At 38.1% G+C, this 19,324-nt stretch overlaps 1 protein-coding gene across 3 annotated transcripts in view; it reads right to left on the reverse strand.

The window, feature by feature from the left end:
- EML5 (EMAP like 5) overlaps positions 1–19,324 on the reverse strand; it is a 162,665-nt gene that overhangs the window by 51,094 nt on the left and 92,247 nt on the right. For all 3 annotated transcript variants that reach the window (XM_027120256.1, XM_027120258.1, XM_027120257.1), the window contains exons 18-21: positions 16,049–16,251; positions 14,939–15,050; positions 13,731–13,858; positions 9,248–9,389 (exon numbers count right to left, since the gene is read on the reverse strand). In XM_027120256.1, coding sequence (XP_026976057.1) covers positions 9,248–9,389; positions 13,731–13,858; positions 14,939–15,050; positions 16,049–16,251 — 585 coding nt within the window. The remainder of the gene's footprint in view (positions 1–9,247; positions 9,390–13,730; positions 13,859–14,938; positions 15,051–16,048; positions 16,252–19,324) is intronic.

Consider the following 19,324-nt stretch of genomic DNA (forward strand, 5'->3'; position numbering starts at 1 on the left):
TCAATGGGAAATGGATGCTAGCAATCCAAGGTATGCACTGGCATAACAATTAACGAAGCTATCTCCTGTGGTTGACTGTGAAGTATCCACTGAAGCTGAGTGCCCTGGGAGTCCAAGCGGCTGCTGCCCTTGACCATTACAACAATAATGGTGACCACAAGTTCTGTGTTTGTACAAAAGATTACACTGAATACACAGAGCATTTACAGAAAGAAGTAACAAGCGCAGGTTCTTTTAAACTCTCAGCACGAGTCATGGTCTGAGTAGAGAACTTCCAAGACAAACCTAGAAGAATTTCTGACAGGGCTGATATTGCTGAATATTTACAATGTCAATTGAATTCACACACTCACCAAGTTTTCTTGTGTGAAAGTTAGGCCGCTGATTGGGAAGAGAACCCTTAACCGTGGAGTGGGAGCATCTGGCTGGACTCAGACAAAACTGAGAATCTTGAACTTCTGAGTTATTTGGAGTTTCACTGGCCAATGCAAATAGCTTCCTCTCCAGTGTCTGAGAAGACACACCTTCCGAAACAGATGCCTTGCAGAGGATGCTTAACCTTCTGAAGAACCATCACAATCATTCCTTTGCTGTCACTAGACCCCTAACTCGGATCAAATCTCAGCATGCCCTAAGGCAGAGGCTGGCAAACTTCTTAAAGGACCAGAGAGTAAATATTTTCAGCTTTGCAGACTACTCAACTCTGCTACTGTAGTGCAATAGCAGACCTAGACAACACATGAAAGAATGAGCATGGCTGTGTTCTGATAAAACCTGATTTATAAAATCAGGAGGTGGGCTGGAGTTGATGTATGGGCTGACCTCTGATATACGGGAAGAAATCCAAAACCCTAGGGAGGTAAGAATGTTGGAGGAGATTTTTCACATGCAAACTGCATACCCTCCCATCAATTACATCCCTTGAAAAAGTCTAGAAAATAGTCCCTTCATGAAAGCACTGAGAAATACATTAATTAAGGGCAGCACCTGCATCACTGAAAAGCTCTGTGACTGTCCTCCCATAAAGGTCAGGAATGGGAAATGTCACCATTAATATGGGCTCCCTGATTCAAAAGATAATCCTGGAGAAGCAGAGGTCAAGCAGCAGCACTTAACCAACAAAAATAAGGTAGATTATTTTATCAAAAACGGCAGCAGGGATGTACTAATAACCAGAATGTGCTGGCCTGTGGAGATTTCTGTTGGTGGCTAATTAATCATGGTGCCTCCAGGAACAAAATAAGTAACTTACTAGATTAGTGTTTGATCTATAAGTAGGAAAAACTCCAGACCTGGTGGCTAAAACACCTGACTTAAATCACCACAATGGAGAGTCACAGTTTCTCAACCAGTTTTCAGACCTAAGCCAATTCATATACTCAGAGCCCCCTGATTGAAGGAGGGCCAAGTTCCAATGAGGAAGAACCCTGTAGCACTGTCACAAGTGTATAACATAAATCTTTCTCCAAGGATCTGTGGCCGCTTAGTAGAATGACTGTGAACTGAAGGAAAGGAAAGATCCAAACTTTCAGGAATTACTGGACATGGGCTCTGAACTGACACTAGTTCTTAAGAACACTAAAAGCTGCTGTTGTACAAGCAGTAAAAGTGGGGCCTTATGGTGATCATGTGATAGATGGAATCTAAGTCCAATTTTGAATCATAGTGGACCCAGGTGGTCTGTGGACCCCACCCAATTCCTGAAGTTGAATAGATACACCTGGCAACCTGTAGAATGCTCTACGGCTGGCTCTGTGATCCATGGGGTAAGGGTCATTACAACAGGAAGAAGTAAGTACAAACCCCTGGAAATTCCTCTCTACTAAGACAACCAGAAACAAAACCATAAGCCTGAGAATTGCAAAAATCAGTGACATTACCAAGGACGTGAAATATGCAGGGGTAAGAATACCTATCACATCATCTTTGCTTGTTTGGTCTGTACTGAAATAAGATGGATTTTAGCTAATAACTCTGGATAATAAATTTAATCAGGTTATGATTCCAATTGAAGCTACTCTTCCAGATCTTTACTAGAACAAATTAACACAGTCCCTAGCATTTCGCTGCAGTTATTGCCCTGGTTAATGCTTTTATCTCCATACCAATTTGTAAAGACCACCAGAAGCAGTTTGCTTTTACCTGGCTTGTATCTGTGGACACCTTCAAATCCTTGCCTCAGGGCTATTTCAACTCTCCTGTTCTTTGCCATAATACAGTCCACAGAGATCCTGATCATCTTGACATTCCATAAAACATCTCAATGGTCCACTACATTGATGACATTATGCTGAATGGATCTGGGGAGCAGGAAGCAACAAGCATAATACTTTAGATGCCTTAGTAAGACAGAAGTGAATCAAGAGAGTGGCAGATAATTCCCACAAAAATTCAGGAACCCTGCCACCTCAGTGACGTTTCTGTGGATCCAATGATCTGGAATATGTCAAGACATTCCCTCCAACTGAAAGACAAGTTGCTACACCTCCCATCACCTACCACGAACAAAAGGAGCAGAATGCTTGGTAGGCCTTTTGGAAAGCAACACATACCACATTTGAGTGAGCTGCTCTCTCCATCTATCAAGCCACTTATAAGCTTCCAGTGGGGACCAGAACAAGAGAAGGCAAGCTGATCTTCCACTTTGGTCTTATGATCAAGCAGATTCAATGATACTCCAAGTGTCTATAGTAAATAGGGATGCTGTATGGAACCTCTGGAAAGCTACCAAAGAAGCATACTTCGGACTGGGAGAAATTCCATGCCCTCCTTTACAGATAACTATTTTCCTTTTGAGAAGTAGTTTCTGGATTGCTACTAGGTCTTATTAGACAGTAAGTAAATGCCTAACTATGGAATATCAGGTGACTGTATGTCCTGAGCTTTCTTTCATGAACTGAAAGCTACATGACCAACCTAGCCACTGACTGGGTGTACACAACAGCAATCTGTCATCAACTGGACACAGAATAGAAAAGACCAGGCTTAGAGAGATCTGGAAGTTACAAGTAATTTATATGAACAACAGGTGGCTCAGAATCTTTCAGCAATAAATCCTATAGTGCAAGGCCTCTTCTCTCTCTCAATCTACACCTATGGCCTCATAGGTGTTCATTATGATCAGCTGACTGAGGAAGAAGAAATCCGAGCCAGACTTACAGATGTTCCAACACAATATGTTGGTACCTGCCTGAAAGCATCATAGCCCCACTCAGGGGTGACCCTGAAGGACAGCAGTAAAAGTAAAACTTCCCAGTGGGCAGCCCTTCAAGCAGTACATCTGGTTTACCACTTTTGTAGTGAGAGACAACTAGATAGACAGATTTACACTGATTCATTAGCCACTGTTAACTATTTGAATGAACACTCAGGGATGGAAGAAACAGGATTGGAAGATCAGAGACAAGGAAATCTAGAAAATAGATTTGTGCGTAAAACTCTCAGAAAGGGCATAGGCTGTGAAGATTTTTGTGGCCTAGGGAAAGCCCAATAAGGGCATCCACTGCAGAGGAGGCTCTCAATAATCAGATGGTCAAAATAATATGCTCTATGGACATCAGGCAGCCTCTTTTCCTAGCCAGCTAGCACTTGCTTAGTGAGCCAAAGGTGGCAAGGACAGAGTCTATGCTCGGGTTAAAAAAACATGGACTTTTCTTTACAGAGGCTGATCTTGCTACCACTACTGCTGAGTGTCCAACCTGCTAACAGTAGAGACCAACTGAACCTCTGATATGGCACCATTCCCCAGGGAAACTAGCCAGACACCTGGTGGCATGCTGATTACATTGGACCTCTTCCATTATGGAGAGGACAAAGAGTCATCCTCACTGGAATACACATGAACTTTGGATTCACCTTCCCTATTCACAGTGCTTCTGCTAGCACCACCACCTGTGGACACACAGAATACCTTATCCACCATCACTGAATTCCGTGTTTCTGATAAAGGAACTCATTTCAGAGTGAAGGATGTGCAGCATTCAGCTCATACCCATGGAATTAACTAATTTTATCACATACCCTCATCACCCACCGAGGGCTACTAACAGAATGATGGAATGGCTTACTGAAAACTAATTTATAGCACCTTTTGGGAAACAGTATGCTGAAAGACCAGAGTTTTGTCTTATAGGATGTGGTATATGCTTCACAGCATAGACCATTATATGGTGCTGTCTACCTCACAGGCAGAATACATGGGTCTGGAAATCAAGAGGTGGAGGTGGGAATGGTTCTTCTCACTATTATATCTAATCATATCAAGTATTTTTGCTGTAAGCTTCTTTGCCATAGACATTTTGCCGCAAACATCTTTGGTACATAACTAATTGACTGTGAGGCAATTCTGCTGTAGAAGATAAAATAACTGGTTGACAGTTTGGTTTGACATATACAATACAAAAAAATATGTATGATGATGATTTCTTATTTTGAAACACACTACATTGGAGGAGAAAGAGGCTGAGGGCCTAGAAGGCACAGAGTTGAACCCACAATTCCTATGGAACTTTATAATGTCTATCAACAGGTGTGTGACAATCCATGCTCATGGATTAGTAAAATATCTACACTACCCTAAGCAATCTAGAGATTCGATGTAATCCCTATCAAAATTCCACTGGCAGTTTTCAGATACAGAACTAATAATCTTACAATTTGTATGGCACTACAAAATACCCCGAGTAGACAAAGCAATCTTGAGAAAGAAGAACAAAACTGGAGGCGTCACACTCCCTGATTTCAAACTATAGTACAAAGCCATAGTAATCAAAACAGCATGATACTGGCATAAAAACAGATGCACAGATCACTGGAACAGAATAGAGAGCCCAGAAATAAACCCATGTGCACATGGTCAATTAACTTACAAAAGAAGTCAAGAATGTACAATGGGGAAAGGAGAGCTTCTTCAATAAACTGTGTTGGGAAACTAGAACAGCCACATGCGAAAGAATGAAACTGGACCACTATCTTATACCACACACAAAAATTAACTCAATACGGACTGAAGACTTGAATATAAGATATGAAACCACAGAACTCCTAGAGGAAAACTTAGGTGTTAAGCTCCTTGACATAGATCTTGGCAATGATTTTTTGACTGACAGCAAAAGCAAGAACAACAAAAACAAAAATAAACAAGTGGGACTACATCAAACTATAAAGCTTCTGCACAGGAAAGAAAACCATCAACAAAATGAAAAGGCAACCTACTGAACTGGAAAAACAATTGCAAATTATATATCAGGTAAGGGACTAATATCCAAAATAAATAAAGAACTCATAAAACTCAACAGCAAAAAAACCACATTGATTTAAAAATGAGCAAAAGATCCGAACTGACATTTTTTCAAAGAAGACATACAAATGTCCAAAAGGTACATGAACTGATACAGAGAACAGATTAGTGGTTGCAAGAGTAGTGGGGGGTGGGGGTGGAGGAAAAAATTCAGGTTTGATTATAGTTAAAAGCTAAAGCCATAAATAAGAGTTTTTAACAGGAATTTTCCAATATGTCATTATACAGAAAAGTGCAAAGGCTAGCAAATATTTGGAAAATACTGACTTTATACACATTAAGAATTCAGACATTAATTCATGTTGCATATTTATACTTTGGTTATTCTATAACTAGTTACCATAAAATTGGATAATTTGGCAAAATTTTCATAGGATACTTTATATTAACTATAACGACTTAGGGCTTCCCTGGTGGTGCAATGGTTAAGAATCCGCCTGCCAATGCAGGGGACACGGGTTCAAGCCCTGGTCCGGGAAGATCCCACATGCCGCTGCCGTGGAGCAACTAAGCCCGTGCGCCACAGCTACTGAGCCTGCACTCTAGAGCCTGCGTGCTGCAACTACTGAAGCCCGTGCAGCTTGAGCCCATGCTCTGCAACAAGAGAAGCTACCACAATGAGAAGCCTGAGCACCACAATGAAGAGTAGCCCCCACTCGCTGCAACTAGAGAAAGCCCGCATGTACCAACAAAGATCCAACACAGCCAAAAATAAAAATAAAATAAAAAAATGTCTTAGTTATAAAATGTTAAGCCTCAGGACCATAATCCTTGCATGTTCATTTTCTGAAGAAAACAGTATTTACTTACTGAATGTTTGAAAGAGATAACTGTGTTTTATAATATTTAAACCACTATGACTTCAGTATTTTGTTATAATTACGTCAACCAGCATGTCCCTTTAAGGTTATGAACCATACATGTCCCTTTAAGGTTATGAAAATCCACTTGTCTTCCTCTTGAATTAATGATGATGAAGGAAAAATGAAGTGAGTATAGAAGAATATTTAAAAACAAAAATACAGAATCATGACTTTTCTCTACAACCTAATATAAAGATCTACTCCTAGAAGGAGCCAGTAATACTGGTAGACATTTTTTATGGTCTGATATAAGATATAAGTCCAAAGATTCAGGAAACACAACAAATCCTAAATAGAATAAATAAATAATAAACCACATACATGCACAATGTTATTAAACCTCAGAACTGCAGAACGATGTAAAAGAGAACAATGGAAACCATAGGAATAATAATTCTGAATCAAGAACTCTAGAAGCAGTTAAATTAGCATTCAAGAATGAGAGTAAAAAATGAAAACATGTTCAGCCTAGTAGTATACCAAGGGCAGGGCAGTGGAAACAGTTCCCCCGAGGGGCAATATATTGCCAATCAAAAATTTTAAAACAATAAAACTGAATAAAATTTCTTTTGCTTTTAAAGAATTGCAATGTCAGTGATAAAATATTTCTCCTGCCAAAATAGACCACTCCCACTGTCCTAGTCTTATATGCCACTGGTTCATCCAGAGGAAGATGAGAGAATTTCCAACAAGTCCTTATTATGGATATTCTAAAACTGTATTTTAGAAGAAAATGACAAAAGAAAAAGTTTGAGATACAAGAAGAAAAGGTGAACAAAGAAATGCATAAGCATAGATAAATCTAAGTAAACACTGCATGAAACAATAATAATGTCCAATTGAAGGGAGGTTAAAAAAACAAACAGAGATCCTCAAAAAGTTACACTCCTGGGTATTTATCCGAAGAAAACAAGAACACTAAGTCAAAAGGTATATCAACCCTCATGTTCACTGCAGCATTATTTACAATAGCCAAGATATGGAAACAACCCACGTGTCCACGAATGCATGAATGGATAAAGAAATGTGGTATAGATATGTCTGTATGTATATACATATATATGCATACATACACACTGTAAGATTAGCCATAAAAAATAATAAACTCTTGCCATTTGCAACAACATGGATGGGCACTGAGGGCATTATGCTAAGTGAAATAAATCAAACAGAGAAAGACAAATACTATATCCCACTTATATATGGAATCTAAAAAAAAAAGCTCAAAGATACAGAGAACAGACTGGTGGTTGCCAGTGGGGGGGTGGGCAAAATGGGTGAAGGGGGTCAAGAGGTACAAATTTCCAGCTATAAAGTAAAGAAGTCATAGACATGTAATGTACAGCATGGTGACTTCAGTTAGTAATACAGTATTGCATAGCTGGAAGCTGCTGAGAGAGTAGATCTTAAAAGTTCTTCTCGGGCTTCCCTGGTGGCACAGTGGTTGAGGGTCCGCCTGCCGATGCAGGGGACATGGGTTCGTGGCCTGGTCCGGGAGGATCCCACATGCTGCAGAGCAGCTGGGCCCGTGAGCCATGGCCGCTGGGCCTGCGCGTCCGGAGCCTGTGCTCCGCAGCGGGAGAGGCCACAGCAGTGAGAGGCCCATGTACTGCCAAAAAAAAAAAAAAAGTTCTTCTCACAATAAAAAAAAATTTGTTAGTGTGTGTAGTCATGTTATTACGGTGATCATTTCACAGTATTTACAAATATTGGATCAATATGTTGTGCACCTGAAACTAATGTAAAGTTCTATGTCAATTATATTTCAATTTAAAAAAGGAAAGAAAATCTGATAGGTAATAAAAACAAGTATGTTCCAAATCTGACTGGTCAGGACTTCCAATGGACTTGGGAAGGAAAGAATCTTTTGACACAGTGGTTTTCTGTGCACAAAGAGGTGTGACTGTGGTTTTGAAATCTTACTATAACCCTTCACACAGAAAGTTCATGTACACAACCACTGGTAATTCTCCCTAGTCTTTCAGAAAAAAACAAAGGAATACAACACACACACACACACACACACCAGAGAATGAAAATGCTGAACATCAATAACTCAAAAAAAAAAAAGAAAAAAAAGGGAAGGACAGTGACTAGAGCTCTAGAGTTCCAGAGATTGTGATTAACTTCAGATTTTTAGTTAAGCATATATGTTAAATATTTAATAACAGCACTAGAAAAAGAGAATAGACTTCTATTGACTTAAAAGTCAATATAAGGAAGCAAAAATAAATCAACTGATTGAATTATAACATGTTACCTAACTTCAGCTTGGTCTTCACATTGCTAGCAATTCTTACTTTCATCTGCTTAAGCTATCACATTTCTTTCAGTCACAATTCCCAACTTTTTCAGCTAGAGCTCCTCCTACAATATCCTCACGCTATAAAATAATATTCCCTACCACTTTACTAAGAAATTTGAAGCGGGTGGGATAGGGAGGGTGGGAGGGAGGGAGACGCAAGAGGGAAGACATATGGGAACATGTGTTTATGTATGACTGATTCACTTTGTTATAAAGCAGAAACTAACACACCATTGTAAAGCAATTATACCCCAATAAAGATGTTTAAAAAAAAAAAAAAAAGAAATTTGAAGCTATTGTGTATCCTCATCTGGCCTAAGTTAATAGTAACAGTCTTGCTCCAACAATTGAAGCTCTTGTCACTCTATATTGATAGGGTAGCCTCATTTACCTCCTACAAATGTGTTCAGTTCTGTTTCATCCCAAAATACCCTCCTCTCAACTCTGCTACCCCTTTTTAAGTTAAGGCCTTCCTGATTTCTGATTCTGAATTATATATAATCCATAGTCATAAAGGGTAGAAAACTTAGCTTCTGTTTTCATCCTATATTCTTTTTTCCAAAATGATATTAAAAACTGACTCAGCGTAGGCATGATCATAGTAGGTCCCATAAAGCAAAGACCGGGTATAATTAATTTTCTTCATATACCATCATGAGCAAGTAGACACAGAATAAATATTTTAAGTCTTTTTTATATATTTACTATTGCTTTCTTACATTTGTGAGGGTTAAATAATTGTGACAATTTGATCTATGCTCAAGTCTGAGAGGCACTTACCTTTTTTAAGTTTCCGGACAGCCAACATACAATGACTAGGAGAGAGATCCCATATTCTTAAGGTCTTATCATCACTTACAGTAGCACAGATGGGCAGATAAGGATGTGTAGCCAAACCCCACACCTCTCCTTCCATGTGTCCCTGTAAATAAAACATAGTTAAGATCAATTTAACCTAAAGATACTTGTATTTAGAAGAAAACTGAAGACAACATTCAATAATATATAATAATGATAGGATAATGAATAATAGATAAATCTAATAAAACTTTTCTCTTTATCTTTGGAATACACCTTAAAATAACTTCGTAACAGTTTTATCTCCACAGTTACAATATAATCAAGTTGCTGCTGAAAATTAGCTTCAAAATCCTACAACATTTAATGTAGAGAAAATAGGAATTGGCTTCCCTGGAATGCTAATAATTGTCATACAGGAGGGACTTCCTGCATGACAAAGCAAGGGAGTACTGCAGACCTGTGCACCAGTGAAACTGGTAGAAATTATTAAAAAAAAAATTAAGTCTCTGGAAATGGTTTCGAGGAAATAGAACAAATGAAGAAGCATTTACTCAAGAAAATCTGCTAAAATTCAGTAAGAACAGTGAGTTTGCTGTATTTGAACCGAGACACCCCTTTTCTCCCTCTTCCCCACTCACTGACATGAAAACTCCATACCAGATTGATGTAACCAAGAACAAGGGTTGTCTCTCTCCCCAGCCACTAGGGGAGCTTTCTTCCCAGAAGGGGCAGGGGTCAGCATTTCTCATCCTCCCCCAGCTACCTGCTATTGAGGCTAAATTCTTGGTGATTGCTGCTGAGAGGTGGGAGCTCCCTCCTTCTATCCACCCCCTATTCTGAGATGGAGGCTCTATCTTAGGTGCAGTGGCCAGTAAGAATACTGGGGCCTCAATGTCAACTCAAGAAGACCTGAGGCTACTTGCTCCCTCCCCACCAACTGAGCACTGAGATCTAAAGCAACAACGGACACTCAGAAAAAGGAAGCATTCCACTGTTTTCACCCTCAACTACAGAGCCCTGCATCAGAAATTTTTCCGGGAGAGAGAGAGAAGCAAGCCATAAAACAGCTCCTAGCCTCTCTTCAAAGCAACTGATTTCATTTACTACAACGTGGAAAAGTTGAAGCCTAAAGGTGCTCTTGAAAACAATGGAGGTTGTTATGAAAGTTAATTGGGAGGCAACTGACAGACTCACTGGACATGTCTAAAATGAAGGCCAGCTAGTCTGTCTAGGAAAAACAGGAAAATCTCATAGACAACAGGAAGAGACTGCTTGACTTCAGAACAAATCTCAAACAGTAACCTAGGGAACTGTCCCTTTTAAGAAGCCTGAATTTGATTGGTTTAGCCTGTAAAGGAATTTATTCTCCAGGAAAATGCTGGAAACAATAGAGTAATCAGTGAGCAATTAATAGAGTTTAACAGCTGGATGTGGTTAGGGAAAGAGGCCATCAAAGAGGACAGAATACTTCCTAAATCATTTTATGGAGCCAATATTATCCTGATACCAAAACCAGACACATCACAAAAAACTACAGACCAATATCCCTTATAAACATGGATGCTAAAATCCTCAACAAAATACTAGCAAACTTATTCCAACAACATATAAAAAGAATTATATACCATGACCTAGTGGGATTAGTCCCAGGAATGAAAGGTTGGTTTAAAATCCCAAAATCAATTAATGCAATATACTAATTGCTTTTGACAAATGACACAATCTTTTTTTTTTAGCATCTTTACTGGAGTATAATTGCTTTAGGTTGTTGTGTTAGTTGCTGCTGTATAACAAAGTGAATCAGCTATACATATACATATATCCCCATATCTCCTCTCTCTTGCGTCTCCCTCCCACCCTCCTCATCCCAGCCCTCTAGGTGGAAACAAAGCACCGAGCTGATCTCCCTGCACTATGCGGCTGCTTCCCACTAGCTATCTATTTTATATTTGGTAGTGTATACACGTCCACGCCACTCTCTCACTTCGTACCAGCTTACCCTTCCCCGTCCCTGTGTCCTCAAGTCCATTCTCTATGTCTGCCTCTTTATTCCTGTCCTGTCTCTAGGTTCTTCAGAACCATTTTTTTTTTTAGATTCCATATATATGTGACACAATCTTTTATGATAAAAATAAGCAACAAACTAGGAATAAAAGAGTAATTCCTCAACCTGATAAAGGGCAAAGATGAAAAATCCACAGTTACCATTATACTTAATGGTAAAAGACTGGATGCTTCCTCCCTAAAATCAGAAACAAGACAAGGATCTTTACTCTCATTACTTCTGTTCAACATAGTACTGGCAGTTCCAGGCAGCATAATTAGGTAAGAAAAGGAAATAACAGGCATCCAGATTGGAAAGGGAGAAGTAAAACTATCTCTATTTGCAGATGACATAATCTCTTACAGTATACAGAAAACCCTAAAAAATTCACCAAAAAACTATTAGAAGTAATATGAGGTAAGTTATTTTAACAAAATAACTACAAGACATGTACACTGAAAACTATAGAACATTGTTGAAAAAAGTTAAGGAAGATCTAAATAAATGGAGAGATCCACGTTCATGGATCAGAAGATTTAATATTGTTAAGAGGCGCTAGTCCCCAAACTGATCCACAGAATACTGCTGCTACAAACATTGTTGTACGTGGGTTTTTTTGGTATATACATGAATGCACTTCTAATGTACATACATTCCCGCACTTTTAATTACTACAGTTTTATATTATCTTTATTTCTAGCACAGAGAGTTTCTCAAAAATTTCTTGACTATTTTTGAATAGTTTCTCTTCTAGATGATTAAACAAAATCTTTCCAGAATTTGTGAAAAATCTCATTAGGATACGGATTATGATCATACAGAATTTATTTACAACTTTTATGCGTTTAGTACAATTTTATAGTTTTCTTAATACACGTCTTGCATATTTTTAGCCATCTTTATTTCTGGTTACTATATAGTTTTCTTTGTGAGTACCATTTTGTGTCATATGTATTAGCTGATCATTGCGATATGTAGAAATACTACTGACTTTTACATGTTGACTTTGCATATATGCAATTTGTAGGACTCTTTAATTAGCTCTAATAATTTTTCAGTTTATTCTCTTGAATATTCAAGGCATAGGGTTATAATATCCGCAAATACTGATATCCATCCAGCGTCATCCATTTGCGTCCAACATGTACACCTTTAATTGTTTTCTGTTTTGTTTTGTTTTACTGGACTGGCTAAGACCTCACATACAATGTTGGACAGTAATGGTAAGACCTGGTATCCTGTCTTGTTCCTGACATTTAGGAGAGAGTAGATATGTGAAATCTTAAACTTTATAATAAATATTAAAAAAATAATGTCATTTATGACTTCTAAAAATCTCTTCTTACAATTATGAAATTGTATTTTTGAACAGGTCCATCTATGGATTCATCTGTAAAAGTGTATTTGTGTTTATATTTTCCAAGAGACCATAAATACGTTAAACACCATGACTCTAACATCTTTTTACTTTAAAGGAACATCATGTGACTGAAATTAAACAGTAAGACATGAAAGTTTGACAGTTAATTTAATATAAAATGTTTTTTTATTTGCTTACAAATTCTCCTTGTTACATCAGGATATTATGTTAACCTTAAAACATGTGCAATGTTCTCATCTACATGTGCTCTTTGGTGTCTTAACAGGAGTGAAGTGGGGGGTTGGAGAAGAAATCAGTCTGTATTAAGAAAGAACATAATTCTTTTTCAGAGTAAAAGGCAAACCCAAAATGTGTTACTATACAGAGTTGCATGAGGACAATTTTTCATTAGAGTAAATACTACTTCACCTGCTGTGTTTTATAGTATCAAAAACCATAATATACATAGGAAATGTAAACCTGAAAAATTAATACAGCATTCCTGATGGAAATGTTAAGGATTAGCTAATCCTGCTGTTTTATGTTATATTTCTGCCACACAAAGTGTGTACTTCTGGATTTTCAAAATCACTAACATATTTTCATGGATAAATGTTTTCAGCAGTAAAATTTTAGCGTACATTCATTTTTTACTTTTCTAAGTTAGAAACTTGAGAAAGAATGAACTAAACTGAAGAGTTTCATAGGAAAACAACTGCCTTAGGGTCAACAAATGTACTTCAAAGAAATAAAATTAAATATGAAATAAATGGACTGGGTTAAATTAATTACAACTGGCTTTTCTTTCCATTGGTTTCTTGCTTTGCAATAAGAAATTACTGAAAATATTGGCAATTATTCTACATGATAATATGCATATTATTTACAGATACTACTCATTTAACTATGATTAAATTTATGTTTTGTAAATATTAACATTAACAAATATTTCCCTAAATAATTTAACATTATTTTTCACCACTGCCAACTTCTGGCTCTTATGTATTGAATCAACTGTATACAAAGGGAAAAGAAAGCATATTAACATTTAAAATTACCTGGACCAGAAGTGTTATTGGGCCACTTTTATCCACTTCTAGTATTTCACCATTCTTTGTACCAACTAAAAGATGACCATGTCCTAATGATATGGCACGTATAGATGGGTTATCTTCCAAGAGAAGACCTAAAATGTTAAACGGAGATGTTCTTCTAGGTATGAAGTTACTATAATACAAGGGTGTATATATTGCCAATGATGCTATTTTGACAATGCAAATCATGTTACACGGTTGCTTTCTCCTATATTTTAAGTATTCTAATAAATGTACCACATTTTCCCCAATCATTCAATTTACTAATCTCAAAAGTAAGTACCATTTATATGCTACAATTCCATGATTCTATATTATTCCAGATCCCCTACTACCAGTCTGACAGCCGTTTATTTTCCTTTTACATTTGCTCCTCATCCACCTCCTGACCCTCTTAGAGCATGTACAATATTCTGGTTAGTAATTTTAATTCAATTTGATTTAAGATTAATTCATTTATGTTTACTGTACCCTAGGCAGACTTCAGAGATATACTGGTAAACGTGATAGAGCCAAGCTTCTCCCCTCACAGAGCACACAAAGAGGAAAACAGACCTTGTGTGAGGAGCATATTGAAAATGGAACAAAAGGGAATTCAACCTTTTGTGAGGGGGAGAGGGGATGGGAGTGTAAGGAATCATTCTAGAAGAAACAGTGTTTGAGATCTGAAAAATGAGCATATGGTCAAGAAACTGGAGGAAGCAGGAGGGAGGAGAAAGGAAAAATTCTAGGCAAAAGTGACAGCATACAGGAAGGCCTGGAGGCCAGAGACAGAGTGCTGTAGTGCCTTAACGCACCATGAGAAAGGGTAAAGGAAGAAGGGCCTGCAAGGCTAGAGAGGGAGAGTCAACAAAACACTAAGATGAAACAAAAGGCCAAGTTTGAAAACAATACCCTGACTGGTGGAAAATGTGACACTCACATGGCGATTTTCTTTGAAAAATTAACATTGATAATCTTGTATTTGTTTATATATTACTATGCGTATCACTGAAAATAGATTTTGAAAGGACAGCAATGATTCTGGCATCCAGTTAAGTCGCTTCTCTTACTGAACTCTGATGCCTGTCTAGTAAAGAAGGAAAAATATACCCTACGTGCTCCACCTCAGTGCCCACCATGTTAATAAGCAATTAATCTTTTTTCCTACAAATCTCAAAATCTCAAATCACCTTTAGATCCTGGGGCCAAAGCAGCTCTTTTTATAGCATAGGTCTTGAGACATCTTTCAAAGGAGTCATCCCAAAGAGCTACTACCCCATCTTTCCCTCCAGTTACGAATCCCTACAAAAGTAAAAGTTTTAAGTTAATGAAGATCTAAATATTTAAAAAATAATAACCTTCTTTTATATTGAAAAACTCTGGAGGAAAGAATATTTATAGCCAAAAGTTACAGCTTGTAAAAAAACAGAAATTAGCATAGAATCCATTATGTTTTTTTAAACATCAACATGGAATTTGCAAAAATATTTACTATGACACAAAACATTCTACTTTTAGAATAGGACTTTAAAAACACAGTTTGCAATTTAGAACCATAAAGTAGCTCTACCACTTTCAGCACCTTCTCCTGGAGGCTTCATAATCCCATCCTTTAAAAAGAGGGGATAATAATAATAGCTACGGGACTTCCCTGGTGGCTCAGTGGTTAAGAATCTGCCTGCCAATGCAGGCGACACGGGTTTGAGCCCTGGTCTGGGAAGATCCCACATGCTGCGGAGCAACTAAGCTCATGTGCCACAACTACTGAGCCTGTGCTCCAGAGCCCGTGAGCCACAACTACTGAGCCTGCATGCTGCAACTACTGAAGCCCACGTGCCTAGAGCCTGTGCTCTGCAACAAGAGAAGCCACCGCAATAAGAAGCCTGCGCACTGCAACGAAGAGTAGCCCCCGCTCGCCACAACTAGAGAAAGCCCACACGCAGCAACGAAGACCCAACACAGCAAAAAATAAACAAATAAAACAAATAAATTTATTAAAAAATAATGACAGCTACCTCACAGGATATGGTGATAACATATAAAGTACCTAAACAATTTTTGACTCAGAATAAAAGATTAATAAATACTAAGTTAAACTTTTTTTTAATAACAGCAGACCTATTTCACTCTGGGTTCAGGAGTTTGAAAAGAGGAATAAAATACAGTCAGGAAGACTCTAGCTCACATATTATTATTGGGTAGCTCAGCTAAGTAGAAAGGTAGTGTCCCTGTACTTGTGAAAATGTTCTGCACTCCATGATCAAACTATGTTTAACTTAAAATTTATTTAGGTTACTTACTTTTTCCAATGCATGCATACTGAACACTGGTCCATCATGTGCTTTAACTGTCTTTACAAGAAAGATGTCTCTCCAGATACACACGTCTCCTGTGGATGTTCCAGAAAAAGCCATCTCTTCAGTCCATCCATATACTGCACACATCATTGTGTCATTTTTCCCTGGTGTGCCTACGTAGCCTTTTCTTCCAATCAATCCTCCCCCTGGTTCATAAAAAAAATTATGAAAGTACCACTCTCAAAACGTATAAAATTCAAAGCAATAAAATTTCTTTTCGGCTGTTTTTCTTGTTTAAAGAGAAAGACATGTAACAGTAAGGAGAGTTAAAAAGAAAAATAAAGGTCTCTCAATCAGTGACTTGGGCAACACCTTGCTTGGCTGCGGCAGGCATACCCATGGCTGCTTTCAGGTCATAGCTTTTTGGATAAACAAAAATATGTATTAAGTCAGTTTAAATCAGTCTTTTGATTAATTTTTTAAACATTATATTATGACATATTTAATACAAAAAGTAAAAAAAATACAATAAGCTCTTCTATATCCATTATCAATTTACATAAAATTACTAAACAATCAAAATGTATGCCAATCCCATCTCCCTTCTTCACCCACTACTATTCTGAATGTGATCTTGATTATTCTCACACATTCCCTTATACATATTTTACTACTCATTTTTGAATTCTTAGGTAACACGTCATTATTTTTCATGTTTAAAATTGTCTATAAATACATATCCTGTATGTATTCTTTTGCAACCTGCTTTTTTCACCAACAATTTGTCGTGGAGTTTTATACATGTTGATTTGTACCCCTAGAAAACTCATTTTCCTGACTATATAGCATTCCATTATATAAATACAACATTTTCCTATTAATGGGGACTTAATAAAATTGCTTCCAAGATTTTGCTATTGAAAACAATGCTCCTTTAAACACTGCTGCAAGGGCCTCTTCTATAAAAGTGCAAGAGATTCTCTAGGAATGCCTAGGAATGGTCATAGCTTATTTGCAAAAGGAACAGCATGTAGATGAGAGGTATCATCTCTATGACCAAATCGTCCTCCAAAGTCGATACACCAACATATACTCCCATTAATAGTGAAAGGAGTTCCTGTTGTTTCCTACCTTTCAGAACACTTGGTATTATCAGACTGGGGATGTGAAATATCAACTGAATTTTATTGTGGTTTTAATTTGCATTTCTCCAATTATTCATAAGCTTTATCATCTTTTCCTATTTTTATTGGTCATTCATTATCTCTTGATATCTTTTGCCCATTTTTCCAAATGAACTCATTCACTCATTCATTTATTCAAGAAATATATATAGATACCAGACACTATTTAAGGCAATGGGGGCAGAGCTATGAACAAAACAGACAAGACAACAAAATTCCCTGCTTTCATGGAGCTTCCTGGTGAGAGACAGTCAATAAATATGACAAATAAGTAAAATGTGCGGGATGTTAGATGATGACGGGTGCTATAGAGAAAATGTAAGCATAAAAGGGAGATAAGAAATGAGAGGGGTCCATTTTAAGAAGGGTGGTTAAGAAAGGCCTCCTTGAGAAGGTGGTATCTTCATGAAGACCTGAAGGAGGTAGCAAGAGCAAGCCATGCAAAAAGAGCATTCAAGACAGAGGAATCAGCAAACGCAAAGGCCCCAAAGCAGGAACGTGACAAGAATCTTCAAGGAACAACTAGGGAGGCCAGTATGGAGTAGCAAAGAAAGTAAGGGAGGCAGTAATGGGAGATGGGGTCAGAGAGGTCAAAGGCAGCATTACAGACCATTGTAAGGATTTAACTTTTACTCTTTATGAGATGAAAAACATTTGGGTGGTGGAATGACAAGACTTGGCATATTATTTATTACCGGGTTCATTCTGATTTCTGGGTTGAGGGTAATTTGAATAGTGGCAAGGACGAAAAGAGTTAGAAGGCTATTTCAAGCATCTGGGCAAATGCTAAGGGTGGCATGGGTCTGGTGATAACATAGAAGATGATGAAAAGTAGTCATATTCCAAATGTATTCAGAAGATTGTCTTTTCTTAACATAGCAGCCAGAGTTGTTAGTGCACTTGGAAGGGCAGTTAAGTCAAGTGGTGAAGGGGAAAAAACAGGTTAGACTTCTCTCAAAAGAAGGAGAAGATAACTCACAAATTTAAAGTGTAAACAACTGTGTGGATGTGTTTTAGTACATAGGTAGGAAGAGAAATTGATTAGCAAATGGAAGGTAGAGCTCAAAGAGTAGTTTTGTTTGGTTTTACTTACTTAAGATGGAGAAATAACACCACATTTATATACTGAAAGGAAAGAGTTGGTAGAGAGGGAAAACTGACAATGCAAGAGAGAAAGGGAAGAAGAGTTGGAATGATGCCCTTGAATAGCTGAGAAATGGGATCTAGTGCACAAGTGGAGGGGACTGGGTTTCACTAGAGCATAGATTATCCATCCAGAGCAGGGTCAGCAAACTATGGGCTGTAGGCCAAATCCTGCCATCACCTGTTTTTGTTCAGTGCCCACTGGAGCACAGCTGCAGTGGCTACGTCGGTTTTCTTCTCTGCTCCCAGAGCCTGCCTCCCTGACTTTTGGCTGCCAACTAGCAGCTGCCTAGGGCCCGAGCTGGTCACCATCCACAAGTTGAGGACTTTGCTATGGAAACTTCTGGGCACCCAGCAGTGAAATCACAGTCCAGGAGTTGCCTTGCCTCTGGCCATCTGCCGAAGTTGAGAAGGTAGGGTTCTCCAGGAGGAGAAGACACACTAGAATCAGTGTGTCGCTAGGGCAGAGTGAAGCTGACTATGGTCTCCCCCGAGTCCAACCTGCAAGTCCTGTTCACTGCAGCAGGCTGATCTTGGAGGGAATGTCTCCAGTTAACGGCAACTGGGTGCAAACTGGGTACGGCAAGGCAGGAGTTCTCTCTCTTGTTCTCTAAGTATCTATATAATATTCTTGATTTTGTTTCTGTGTCTGGAAAGTCTAAAATATTTACTATTTGGCCATTTACAGAGTTTTTCACCTCTGGTTTAGATAATCATTATTGAGTTTTCTGATACACACAGCATAACATGTTTGTATTGTACAAGGTCATACCAGCCATGGAATAGAGTTCAAATTCCTTAGAGATTAATAATTCATAACTTGCAATTCTCAAAGGCTATATCTGGGATAGGAGGTAAGAAGCTCCCTTTTAGCCTTAGTCCTAAGTCATCTTTAACTTAGTTTACATAAAGCTATGCATTTAGAGGGCAGACAGATGGCATTTATTCAGAT

This window comes from Aethalodelphis obliquidens, unplaced genomic scaffold (genome assembly GCF_003676395.1).
Source record: "Aethalodelphis obliquidens isolate GAN/ISIS:26980383/991018 unplaced genomic scaffold, ASM367639v1 scaffold21, whole genome shotgun sequence".
Lineage (NCBI taxonomy): Eukaryota > Metazoa > Chordata > Mammalia > Artiodactyla > Delphinidae > Aethalodelphis > Aethalodelphis obliquidens.